Here is a 14,329-nt window from a genome sequence, read left to right on the forward strand (position 1 = left end):
CTGTACAACTGAAAAACTATGAAATTTATAACATTTTATATGCTTGATTTTGTTCTGTCAACTTGGCTAAGACTGGAAACTAAATTTCCCAGAATTTTCTTCCCTATATGTTTCAATCTGAATTGGCCCAAAGACGAACTTTACAAGATTTACAAAACAGAAAGGAAACAGAAGTCATTACAGTGAGAAAGTCTTACAATAAAACAAAATGACAGACTCAGAGGTACCCAGCAGGTCTTAACTTGTCCTTTCTGTCTTCCACTAGAAAATTAGCTTATATTTCTAATTGTTGATCTTGCCGACCAAGAGCAGCCCAACTCCCACCAGCAGGTGCTTGGTTGGGGACTCACAGAAGTAATAGCTACACAGAGAAAACTGCTTTCTATAGACACCTCCAAGGTGCCCTTTCTATAATGCCACTCTGGCAAGATCATGTGCACTGGGTTTTGGAGATTAAAAGTTGGAGTGGATTTATTACATGTTAACTGCTTATTCACTTCTAAATTATATTCCCCAGGAGACCCTCAAAGATGGTACCCCCGTGGTAAGGAAAGCACCATCATCATCAAGGTCCTCTGTTGTGGCTTTTCCCTGTATGCCAGGGATAACTGTGAGACTTGCGGCCAGCAAAATACCATCCCTGAATTCACAAGGGATGATGTGATCCAGGAGTTGTGAAATCCAAGAGGTGGCACTTATATTACAGGTACAAGATGGATATGAATCCTATTTAAAAAAAAAAATTGTGCTGAAGCAATTACCAGAATTATGTGACCTGCAGAGATGTTTTGCATTGACTAATCAATAATTATCTTTCTACAAATGAAAGAGGTGGGCAGGTTAATAAAGTCATACTTGGTTTGTGTAGGTGGAAAAGCCATAGATCTGATCAAGCTAAGTTTGTATCAAATTATAATGAAAGCAATGACCCCTCAACATACTTCTAGAGTTGAACCTGTTTATGGGCTCAGAGCCTCTTTTAGAAAGTGAAGATGGGTACTCTTAAGTAGAGACTCTGCTACATGTCCAGTAATTTACATGGTAAATATTTCTCCTAGCTTTCTCCAAAAGAACCTAAACCAAGTCACCAAGAGACTATGCATTAAGAAAATAAAAATAACCCACTTTTTAGAATTTACTGAACAATAACTGTTCTCTAGAAACCTAAACTGCCACTGTGGTCCACCAGGCTGGATAGGTCTAAAAGAGGAGGGTAAGGTCTAATCATCAATGACATTTTGGTTCAAGTCCATCTCACAGTGAGTCTAATGGGTTCCCAAATCTATCCTACATTTATTTCCTCATTTCTGGAAAGCATCTTTGGAAGATACATATTCAAAAACTGACAGAATTTCCACATTGGATCTCTGACCTACGGACTGAGGACTATTACAATTGGAAATGTCAAATAGAGTCTTGAGAACTTCTCTCCCTCCCAAAGCAGTGAAACAAAAGCAATAACACTTTCCTAGAGGGACTACCAAAGTTTGTGCCACAGTCAAAGGTGGAAGGGGTCCTAATACATTCCCATTCAAATCATCTGTTTGGCCTGTGGAGAAGGCAGATGGATCTTGTAGAATGATATAAACTTAATTAGGTAATAATTATAACTGCAGCTCTATTTCCAGATGCAGTTGCTTTATTGGAACAAATCAACACAGCCTCTCTTTTTTTGTAGTTTTAGGCTACTGATGTCGTAAATACTTTTTCTCTATACTTGTTAGTAAGAACCACCAGAAGCAGCAATACAGGGAGCATTCCTTAAGACTATATCAGCTGTGCAGCCCTCTGCTACAATGTAGTCCATCAGGAACTTGTTTGCTTCTCCACTTTATGGGACATCAAACAAGCCTACTACATAGACATCATTCTGATTGACCCCAATAAGCAGAAAGTAGAAAATACTTTAGATATCTTGTCCAGACATATGCATGCCAGAGGCTGGAAGAATAAACCCTATAAACATTCACAAGTATGTAATATCTGTGAAATTTGTAGGAATTAGGGCCTGGTGCATATTGAAACACATCAGATGGAAAACATGTTTCTGTATCTGACAACTGCTACCTCTAAGAGGTGGAGCTCTGTATTTTGGTTGAAATAAATACCTGGTTTGTGCATCTTACTTCAAGCCATTTACCAAATAATCCATAAGCTCTCAGTTTTGAGTCAGGCCCAGATTACAAGGTGATTCTGCAACAGAGCTAGACTGCCATTCAACCTCTCCTGCCACATGGGCCATATAACCCAGCAAATCCAACAGGGCTTGAGGTATCTATGGCAGTTAGAGATCCTAAGGAAAACCTTTGACAGATCCTTATAGGTAATTCACACTATACTCCTCTCGGACTTTGGAGAAGAGTTTTGTTTTCTCGCAGGAAATTATTCTCCTTTTGAGAAACAGCTTCCTCCTTGTTATAGGTTCCCACCAAAGTCCTGACACTTAGTATTGGCCATCAAATAATCACGTGACCATAGTATTCATATTAACAAAGTGTTGTCTGACTCACCAAGTGTTACGTAGCAGTACTTCATCAAGTGGAAACAATAGATAAATTTTCCTCCAAAGGTTTTGAAGTCACAAATAAGTTGCATGGAAAGTGGCTTAGATTCCCATGGCTTCTATTCCTGCCACACTGCCTCCTCTCTCTCTTATGTGGAATTGTCTATTACAGCAGAATGAGGAAGAACAATTTTATCCTTGTTCACAGATGGTTCTGCACTATTCTGGCACTATCTAAATTGGACAGCTGAGGCATTACAGGTGTGGCCTTGAAGTATAGTGGTGAAGAAAATTTTTCCAATGGGAAGAACTTAAAGCTATAACCCTAATTGTTCATATTGCCTGACAGGAGATATGGATAGAGGTACATATCTGGAATCAGTCATGAGGAGTGACTAACAGTTTGGCTGCATGGTAAGCAAGTTAGAAGAAACAAGATTGGAAAATCAGTAACAAGGTCTAGGCAATAAGTATACAGAAAGACTTCTCTAAATGGGCACAAAATATGAAGATATTTTTGTCTTACATAAATGCTCACCAAAGAGCAACTTCCCAAGAGGAAGATCTTAAAAATCTTATGCACAAGATTACCCATTGTTTTATTCCCATAATTGCCCAGTTGGCTCATGAAGAGAATGATCATGGAAGCAGAGATGGAGCCTATGTGTGGGCTCAGCAACATGGACTTTCATTCATTAAGGCCAATTTGGATAGAGCCACTGCTGGCTACCCAAACTGCCAAGAGCAAAGATCTGCACTGAGTCCCTGAAATGGCACCATTCCCTGGAGGAACCAGCCGGCCACCTGGTGGCAGGTTGATTACATTGGATCAGTTCCATCATTGAAGGAGTACCTCTTTGTTCTCACCGAAGGAAAAAAAAAAAAAGAAACACTTATGCCAGATATGGTTTTGCCTTTCCCACTCCTAATGTTTCTACTAAAACCACCAGCTGTGGGTTTACACAATGCCTTATTCACCTTTATAGTATTCCGTGTGACATTACTTCTGACAAAGAAACTCATTTTATAGTAAATGAAGTGCAATGTTGGGTTCATGCTCATGCAATTTACTGGTATCCTCATGTTCCCTTCATCCTGAAACAGCTGGTCTAATAAAATTATGGAATGGTCTTTGGAAGACTCAGTTATGGCACCAGCTGGTGAAAGCACTTTATGGGGCTGCAATAATGTCTTTCTGGATGTAAGATATTCTTTGAATCAGCTATAAATATGTAGCAATGTTTCTCCTATACCCAGGATTCATGAGTCTGGGAATCACAAGGTAGATATGAGAATGACTCCTTTCACATTAATCCTAATTATCCACTGGTAATATTTTTGTTTCTATTCTCTACAAATTTTGACCTTTCACGTTCAAAGATCTTACTTCCCAAAGAAGAAATTCATGACAGAATACAACATTGTACTGGAATTCACAACTACCATTGGCTATTTGGGGCACCTCAGACATTGAAACAACAGGAAAGAGGCAGAGGTAGAATTCCCAGTATTCAGAAGATCCTCTAGAGCATCCCTTAGACTTTCAACATTTTGTGGTAAAAGTTCATGGAAAGCTACAACAACCTAATAGAGGCAGGGCTATAATGGTACAGATGCTTCATGAACCAGGATTTGGGTCACTCTATCAAGTAAGGAACCACAATTAACTGAGACACTTTCAGGGAGCAGAGAAAATATTAATTACGTAGTGGAAGAAGGAAGTTATAATTACCATCTGTGATCTTATGACCCCATGGCTGATCATGAGGGCTCTAGTAGATAAAAATATGTATTTATGTATTTATTGCTTCAAAGTATATTTGTATGTGTGTGAGTTTCCCCTTTCCCCAATTCCCTAGTCTAACAAAAGATTTATTAATAGTGGTTATGTATATCTCAGGATTAAAGCTATAGGATATTCAAAGGAGCATTTGACTGAGTAAAACAGAAATGAGCATAACCCACAGATAGGTAAGTCACTTTGTGTGTTCCCTTTTGGGGAGTGGGCTAGTGTGTTTTTTTTGTATGAAAGATAGTTGTATCAACTTCAGGTAAAAGAATGATTTTGTTTTTGTTCTTATTTGGAAGTAAATATGGTTAACATATGAGACTATGAAAGCCGTGTTGACAAGGAGTACACTGTACTAGACTATACTGTCAGTTTGGTTGACATTTCTCAGAATTCCCTTTCCTATATTGTTCAAAGTGAGACTGGCCCCCCAAGAAAGGAATTATGGTGAGATTTTTAAGGCAGAAGTGAAACACAAGTCATTAAGTTTAGATACCCAGTGATTTCCAGGCTGTCTTCACTTTTCCTTACTCCACATCCAGCTTGTCTTCCTGCCTGCTGACCTCACTGACCCATGGTGGCACAGGTTCACCACCAGGTGTTTTCTCATGGACCAACAGAGCTAGAACCTACACAGAGGCATTGGTTTCCCATAGCCTCCCTTCAGAACCCCTGGCTGGGAACCATTTGAGTGATTGGACATGCTGAACTTCACAGAGCTTCAGTTCCCACTTGTCAGCCCACACAGTGCTTCAAGCAGATGAGTGAATCTTTCTCTTATCTGCCAATTTCCCTCTTCCAGACATTCATTTTCAGGTTCCTCCTTTGTTTATGGTAGTTTAAATTTCTATAACTTCCTTATTTCCACATATTACATGGATTTGTTTTCCTGACAACCCTAATAAATGTAGCATAAACACAAACTATGATTTTGCTGTTTATTTTCTTCAGATAGCCCTGAAAATAATCCAAATAACATATACAATAATATGTTACAAAAGTGTGGCTCTCCTTTGAAATGAACAACCAAACAGGAAGTCTGGAACTAAGCCTGTACAATGCTTTGATGATGGCTGCCCTTTGGGCTCCACATCCACTAAGTGGATTAAATGCAATTACAGTACTCTTTTGTTGACAGACTGCCACCAGGGGGCAAAAATAATATCTTAATACAAAGTGATAACAGTGAGACTTATTTATTTAGCATCCAGTATATAAGCATTACTATACTCTGCCATTTATTTAAGCTTTTATCTCCATGAATCTTGCAAGTTAAATAATATCATCCTTGTTTTGCTGAGAAAAAATAAATGTCCAAAGAGTATAAGTAACCTGTCCAAGTCACATAGATAAATCCATTCTAGGTTTCCTCAATTCCAAAACAAATGCTTCTTCTAGAAAGACATATTGGTATTTACCTTACAGGAAATGTACTAATGTTTGTCTTCAGTGCTCTTCCATATCCTTTTTAAACCGCACTCATGCCTATATACCTTACACTAACCTCTAACAGTTTTATTCCCTTGTAAGTCATGCACTGTGTTCTATGTCTTTCTTTTCTGCCTACTTTCAGGAGGCTATTACATAGGCAAAATTCTGATGAGCAAAACTGCCCTGTGTTTTATTGACAAATAATCGTAGAGTGTTTTCATTTTCATGGTCTTAGAATTGAAATTCCATTACTTATTTATTTAACAAATACTTTCCATGTTTCTGATGAGCTGGAAAATGGTTCAGTCCCAATATTAAAGCAGTAATGAAAAATCCCATCAATCAGGTCTCTGATTGATATTTTCTACGTGCATTTTTCAATAAGTACAAGATGCTTTATCATACAAGGCAGCCATTGCACTCTTGAACTCATTCCTTATATTCTTCTGAATACTCTATGAAATGTTTACCTCTTAGGCCCTCTATATGATACAGAATAAAGTCAATTCATTTTTGTCATATGCTAGCTCTTAAAGCATTTACCCCCTCTTTCTTCCCACCACTAATTAGTGGCTTAGGAGTTCAGGCTTCAAGCAGCATCCATGGATATGAATATCAAGATTACAAAGAACTCATTGATATACCAACATTGTCAAATTATACCAACACTGGTTGATTGGTTGTTTTTGTATACACAACAATATAGACTGTGAACAACTTGAGGCAAAGTCTTGTATCTTAATCACTTTATCTCTTGTGTCTAACACAGTACATGTCACAAATAGGTTATTATTAGAAATTATTAAATAGGTGTTGAATGAATAAATTATTAAGCTAATACTTGCTATCTTTTATTTATTTCAGTCAGTGGAAACCTAGCATTTGAGAACCTATGATATATCAGCCACTGTTCAAGGCTGTGAATGAATAAAACAGACATGAATCCTTCCTCAGACCTTGGAGTGTGAAATTGCTGAAGTGAGTACAGTAATTCCACTCCAGGTGACTCATACTAATAACCTTAGGGAGAAAAAACCCTACTGCTGAGCCTCAATTTCCTCATATACTATTGAGTTGTTAGACAAATGACCAATTTGATAAGATTAAGTCCTTAAATCATTATAAAGGGTATGAAATGTGTAAGGCATTATATAAATTAAGTTTTATGATTACAAAACTATTTTATAAATTTGAATACTGCCCAGAATTGATGTTCTTCCAAGGTCGAAAGCACTTCAGTTTCTCAGATACAAGCACATCATTATAAAACCACATACATCATGCAGTAACTCTAGGATTATTATTTAAAACCATATCTCTGTTGTATAATGTAACTTCCTTTAGAGCACAATATTTTACATTCAGTATCCTCTATAGGATCTAGCACTTTTCAGAAAAATAGCATTCAATAAGTGGATTAACACAATAGAAACAACTGAAGAATCACCAAGGAATCTAACCTGAATACCATTTAGGAGATTCAAGAACCCAGTGAAATTGTATGCAAAACTGTGTGTCTGTAGGCCATTTTGTAGAGTTCTTCAGTTTTATCAGAGTCTCAAAGAGATCTATTATATATAAGCGTTTCTTACTCAGTATATATTAATTGAATTTCAACTACTTGCTAGACATTGTTCTATGGTTTAGGCTTAGAATATAAAACTATTTTTATAATAAATGAATATTGAGTACATCAAAATTTTTCAAGATCTGCTTTCTTAAATTCATACCATTAAAATTAATGCATGACCTATTAAACACATTTACATCCTAAATCATCATCAGATACTCTAAAGTAACTTAATATCACATTTGCTGGCAAAATATTCCTTGGAAACACATTCTTATTGGCTTCATGAAAAAAGCCTCCATGATAATATAACCTGTGGGGGTTTAATGTATGTCTACATAGACTTATATATCTGCATATAGATACATACACACATACGTATATACGTATAATTTTAAAAATCCTTAATGAGTCATGCTGCTCAGATAGTTTAAACAATCTCTAATTCATCAACTATCTTTTACCACTGCTGGGTTTCCATTTATTCCTAACAATAACAATGAAGCTACTGTCCTTCAAACAAAATGATGACGTATAAAGAAAATGTCCTAGAAATTGTTTTCTAAACAGTTTCCTCAGGGACTTTCCACTGACTGAAATAAATAGTTTTCAAATGCGCCAGATGGAGGACAAAAACTATTTTTAAAATTGCAAGAATACCTCTGAAACTTCATGGCACTTTTTCCCCTTTGGAAATCTTGTATCTCTCCTCGGTGATTAAGAATCAACTATCTCCAGTCAATAAATATTTATTTGAGCAGCTATTTTAGTTTTCTGAATAGAATTATTCTTTCTTTTGAGAATGGTTGCCATATATTCTTGTCCCAAACTTATAAGAAAAAGATATTTCCCCAGATACAGACATAAGCACACTTAAAGACTGAAACTCTCATCCACAGTAGATATGCACTTTACAGTATGAAAATTTTAATGTAGCATAATCCAAAATGACTATTTGAAAAAAAAAATGGTTAGTTTATTCTCTGGAAACAATGTTTCTAATTCATATATTTCTACAGAGCTCAGTTGCAATTGGCGATAGTGACCAGGAGATGGCGCAGTCTCATTTCCTAAGATTTACTTCATAGACTAATCCACAGTGTTAACTTAAAAAAACGTTTTTTAATGGCACTTGTTTTCACTAATGGAAGCTAAGATTGAAAAATAAAACACTCAAAAACTATAAATTCAAATTGCTCAAATGTTTTATTTATTACGAATCACCTATCTGCAAATAAAATATTTTAAAAATACTTTGAATAACTTTTTTCTTTCCTGTGAACAAGAAACAGAGGAAACAGTTTTGAAGTAGTAATTATTTAAAATTGCCTTAATTGTTCAATTCTTCCTTTTGTTTTATATTATGCTGATTGCTTTACACTTAAAATGTATTTTATCACAAAAAATTCCACTTTTCAATAAAATAAAAAGGATAGTTTTAATAAAAATTTTTACAAATGATAATTTAGGGAGAAAATTCATTAAAGTAAATATTTCCTTATATAATGTTCAAATTTACTTCTTTCACTTGATAAATGCTAATGAAGAGTTCTCAGATCTAAGACCTATTATATTGCTTGAGAAAAAAAAAAAACTAGCATTTTAAGACCTCATAATCCACTCACATACTTATTGAAGTATATTAATGGATGTGTGTGTATGTGTGTGCACGTGCATGTACTACATGCTTCTGGAAAAACTCCAGAAAGGGAGAATGGGCATATACATTACAGATTGTCCTGATTTGGTCTGAAGTACAGTCTGCCACAAGTTATTGAGTCTTTACTGGAAAGGTAGGAAGAATCTCTAATCATCCCTGAAAAGGCATAATCCAAAGCTGGCCGAAAAGGCAAGGTGGGTACCAACCCAGGTGTTAGGTAGGGTGACATAAAACCAGATAACCCTCTTCCTGCAGAAGAATATGCCACCCTTAATGGACTGATACCTACTCTAGGATTTAAGCTGTAGAGATCTGAATCACCTCCATAAGAAACAGAAGTAGTTTGAAGAGGAGAGAAAGCTGATTTATTACCTAGAGTTCCAAAACCAATTCCAGCAAGACTAAAACTTGAAGCTCTCTGAAAGGCTGTGTTTTCCAGTTCTTCTGAGTTTGCTAGGTTCCTGTTGTCCGGCTTGTGTTCTCTGCCATTTAAAACCTGTTCAATAGCTTGGACCACATCCCCTTTGCAGAACTGTAGAATGCCTTCTAGCCGGCTGCGCCTGTAATTTGGGAAAATCTTAGTAAGGATATCAAGAGGATCTCTTGGTCTTGAGGACACTGTAGGAAGGCTTGCCTTGGTCACAGTCAAGTCTTTGACCCATTCACTTTCATTTCCTGATTCCAGATCAGAGGATGATAAGGACCTGGGACTCTCTTCACCTCCTGATTGCTCTCCAGGATGAGGAGAGAGGACACTATCATGCTTGTTGGAATATTCTAAAATAGATGACCCGATACTTTGTTTCCCAATGACACCATTAGACCTAGGAGACGATCCCAGGTAAAGCTGATGGGATTTGGAGATCGGTTCTTCTTGTCCATTCTGGCATGACTCACATTTACTCTCTTTTTGTTCTGGAGAAGAGGGGGAAAAAAACAATTAAATATAGGGAAAACTTCCCAGAACATAGTACTGCTCACTTAAAAATAATGCCGGATAATATAATTCATTCACTCCTAATAATTAGTAATATTTATATACTCAAAGACATTTTAATGAATAAATCAAATTTAAAAGATTATTCAGAAATGCAGGTGCTGGAATAGTCAAAAAGATACTATTATATCATTTCAGAATACAAAGACATGCAATATTAAAATGCAGTTATATTTAGGAATCAGAAGATGAGAGTGCATTGTTACCCCAAATTGTTTGCATAACACCAATATGGCATGCTGTCTGTTCTATCTTGGTTGTGTGGGATCTTCCTAAATGTCACCTAAGTTTTGTTGTTATCTAAGTGATATTTTTTCAAAATGACGCTATGGAAAAAAAACTAAATAAAATGAACAGGGAATAAAAGGAATAATCTTAGTTTGAAAATGAATATTCTATTTAATCACTAATGCTAAATTTTAACAATTGGTTTTTTTATCTCATATTTCAGGTTAAAATTAATTTACTTGAATAACGTAAAAAAACAAAATTGTTCATTTCATTTCAAATTTAAACCAATAAATACTATTGCTATGTCAATCCCAGATCATACTAGAGCTCGCATATTTCATTTTGAGAAATGATACAGATGGTGTTTTTCATAATCCTCTATGAAACATGTACTTTCTTTTTGAATCCTTAAGAAATATCAATAACAGACTTTAAAAGCAAATTGTTTGTAAAAGAAAATTATAAACTGTCCTATTGCAATCTATATGAATCCTCAAATTGTCTTTTAAAAACAACATATTAGGCATTTGCTTTAAATCACAACCCTCCTCCAATGTTAGAGGCAATGTTCTACAAGTACTTTTACACAAAGTTCTGGTTTTTCTATCTCAACATGTTGAGCACATTAATCAAACAAGAATATTTTAACACCCTTTACTAGGTTAACACCAGAAAAATTAAAATAGCCGTATTTACTCTATAACTTTTACTTTGGTTTACATTTTCTATTATCCTAGAGATATATAGGTAAGAGTAAACTGCTAAGTGGAGTGTGCAGAGTAATTCTGTCCAACTTCCTTTTTCTACCAAGTTTATGAATGTAACAAAACAAATAATTGCCTAAGGCAGTGATTTGTAAATATGATTTGCAATACTTTCATGTTCTCTCCAGTTTTCTTAAGAAGCACTCAGTTCTAAATTCTAAAGAAATAGCTATAGTTTATTTTAAAATTAAAGTGTAAACAATTGAGCATTTTGAAGTTCAAAATTCTGTTCCCGTAAGCATATGATGAAAAAAAGAATGTCACTACTGCAAAAATTACACTCTATAGTATTTTCAACTTTAAATAACACAGTAATACTTTTCTAATGAAATTTGCCAAGTGGAAATAGATTAGCATTAGTCCTCCATTCCACTTTACTTGTAAATATGAATGAGCATGCCCCTGAACATATCAATTATCAACATTTCATCTCTATAGCAAGTTATGCATGAAATCATAAAATAATGTCTTGTTGTATTTTACTCATCGTACAATATATGTAGTGAAACACCAATTTGCATAAGATTATTTAGAAAATATGGTGTCTTTAAAATATAATACCATTTACTTCAACTCTCTGTCTTCTTAAGTCCTACAGCTTGCTGTGCTTCTATTGCATTTATCATTGTATATTAAGCCTTGCATTGTAGTTTTTGGATACATATAGTCTGCCTTCTTTTGAATATAAGGTTCTTTTGTGTAGGAAAAGCTTGTTCACTTCTAAATCACAGTTAGTCTTTGTCTAATGAATGAGTAAATTAAATAGACTATTTTACCACAGTTCATGGCTATCGTGTAAGAGGAGCAGTCAATTTAGAAAGCTATTGAAGTAACCTTTCAATGTTAGCCTGCTTTTTATGGGGGAGGGGGCATCATCTGAGGCAAACAACAAAATAAAATAATTAGCTCTATAAAACAGAACACTTTGGTACAAACTAGAAATCACATAAATCAGTGTCTCACAGGGAGCTGTCAGCCATTTCACTATCGGTGTAGTTTCAGGAATTTTCACTTTTACTTCTCTTTCATATCACTTTTACTTAATAACTTTGCTCTTTAGCACCCTTGATCTTTCATGAGAATTGTATAAACTCTGTTTTACCTACTTAATTAGAATATGTACAAAAAGTTGACACATGTAAACACAAAATTCACTCTGAATTGAATGCCTCATGTCAATTCACAGACCAGTATTTTTTAAATGTACTGTGTGAGTAGAACTTCAGGCAACCATTGAGCGAAAAATCTGTTGAGATCTGCAATTTTCACAATTCAAGGAAGGTTTGTAATTAATAATTTACTGTATAGCTATCATACAATTTCATATAATACAACTTTATAAGTTTTGTACAAGTTTTGGACTTATTAAAAAAAAAAAGAAAAGAAAACATCACAGTGATATTTCCACTGCTTAGTAGGCCCTGTGGAGGGCTATGAAGTTCACTAAAATATATCTCCTAACCCAGGAAATGAAGGCAACTGACTTGCAGTCAAAAAATAAGAGAAAAATAATGAAAACTCCTTGGATAAAAAACCTCTAACATTGAACTTTGAAATTCTTACTTATGGTTTTACAAATTACATTTTACAAAAACAATTCAGAGTGAAGGAAGAAAGAAAGAAAGAAAGATGACGGTTTGGTATATTTCGGTCTCTTCCCCACATCAAGCTTGCAACAAATGTTTGCCCCAACATGTAGTAAAGAACTGCATCCCCAACTATCAGAGTTTCCCACGCAAAATCAGCTCTGGTTTTACAGATAAAAACAGTCCAGATCAGAGAGGATCACCTGGGCCTAGGGAGGTTGAGGCTGCAGTGAGCCATAATGGCGCCACTGCACTCCAGCCTGGGCAACAGAGTGAGACCCTGTCTCGAAAGAGTACAGAGCAGACTCAAACACAGCACCTCTCACTCAGCTTTTTGCTCAATGCCTGCTTGAAGCTCTATCCACACAGTGAAAAGTCAAATCAACTTCCGCACAAATAACTCTACTCCTAGGGTGAATTGCTCATTTGTTACCACCCATGCTTCACTTTTTCATTATCTTATCACCTGAGGGAAGGAACAGTAAACTCCTCCAAAGTGAAGGCGATGTGTCTCTCACACTTATTAATGTCCATATTGCTGAGCAGTTCCCCAGAACTTAAAGTGCTTCTTTTAAACAACTATTCCTGCCCGCCTACGGACGCGCCGGCTTGTTTCAGAGTTTCTTTCCAGAACAACCATTTCCTTGAGCAAAGAGCAAATGAAAGATCAACTCACCTTGTTTTTCCTCAGGATAATCTTGCTGGAAAACCTCGAAGGCGGGGGTCGCGGAACCAACGGCCTGTCTCAAGGCACCCTGTCCCAGCGCAGCCCCCGCCGCAGGGCCGCCCGCGGACTGTGGATTCTCGGCTCTGCCGCCGCCCCCGGATGCCCGACACCCAGGGGACCCGGAGAGCCCCGAGCACAGGAGCCTCTGTAGCCCCCGGGCTTCGCTCTCCTCCTGCGCCTGCTGCCTGCGCAGCGCCACCTGGGCGGCCATGACGCGCTGGCGCTCGGCGATCAGGGTGCACTTGGCACACGCGCAGTCCCGCCAGCGACAGAAGCGCTTGTGGCCCTTGAGCGCTGACACCACTCCATGGTTGCGACAGCGGGCGCACTTGGGCGTCCGCGGGTAGCCGCAGCCCACCGCGCCCACCCCCCTCTCCAGCCCGGGAGGCGGCGGGCAGCCTCCGCTTCCTGAGGTGGCGGCGGCGGCGGCGGCGGCGGCCGCGGCCGCTGCTCGCAGAAAGAGGCTGGGCGGCCGCAGGAACGCTGGGGGAACCTGCATCCCCGATGGTACGGGCAACGCCGGGGATGGGGGCGGAGGGGCAGCCGCCACTACCAGCCCAGGGGCCAGGTGGGGTCGGCCGGTACCGCCTCGTTCTCTGCTGCCACAGTGTGACTGCTCCATTCCTGCGAAGTTTCTGGCCGGCAGTGGCGAGTGGAAAGTGCTCTGACCACAGCTAACCCTGCTGGGAGGCTGGGGAAGCCGGGGCAGGACGCGCCGTGGTACTACTGAGCCCCACCCGCGCACGAACAAAAGTTTTGCACTCTTTCCACTCGGAGGGAGTTGGGACGACCGCGTCCCAGAGCTGGAGAAGCTGAGAGGTGCAGCTGTCCCGTGAGCCTGGCAGAGTCCCGGGGCGCTAAGTTAATGCCCCTGTGCCTCCAGCCAAGAAGGAGAGGTTGGAGAGGCTACCCCGCCCACCCAGGCTCCCGGCCAAGCGCGGAAGCCAGGGGAGGGCCCGGGACAGGGAGTGGGGACCTTCTGGGAGGAGGGCGGCGGGGAATCCGTCCGATGGGCTGCAAATGTCTCCTCCCCCCAAAAAAGCCCGTTTCTCCCGCTTTCTTCCCCAGGAG

General features: G+C 38.3%; 1 protein-coding gene across 1 annotated transcript; it reads right to left on the minus strand.

Annotated features, from left to right (window-relative positions):
- Positions 1-5,216: 5,216 nt before the first annotated feature.
- On the minus strand, positions 5,217-14,119 carry DMRTA1 (DMRT like family A1). The gene is made up of 2 exons (XM_023203830.3): positions 13,208-14,119; positions 5,217-9,868 (listed from the first exon to the last, which is right to left on the minus strand). The coding sequence occupies exons 1-2, from the start codon at positions 13,878-13,880 to the stop codon at positions 9,021-9,023; spliced, it is 1,521 nt and encodes a 506-aa protein (XP_023059598.1). The 5' UTR covers positions 13,881-14,119; the 3' UTR covers positions 5,217-9,020.
- Between the last annotated feature and the right edge of the window lie 210 nt (positions 14,120-14,329).

Source organism: Piliocolobus tephrosceles, chromosome 14 (assembly GCF_002776525.5).
Source record: "Piliocolobus tephrosceles isolate RC106 chromosome 14, ASM277652v3, whole genome shotgun sequence".
Lineage (NCBI taxonomy): Eukaryota > Metazoa > Chordata > Mammalia > Primates > Cercopithecidae > Piliocolobus > Piliocolobus tephrosceles.

What these genes read in the sequence shown, in the direction of transcription:
- DMRTA1 (XM_023203830.3), bottom strand. Translation starts at nt 13,880, where the DNA reads ATGGAGCAGTCACACTGTGGCAGCAGAGAACGAGGCGGTACCGGCCGA. An exon ending in TTATCCTGAGGAAAAACAAG is followed by an intron (nt 9,869 to 13,207) that starts GTGAGTTGATCT and finishes CCTCTTCTCCAG; the next exon opens with AACAAAAAGAGAGTAAATGT.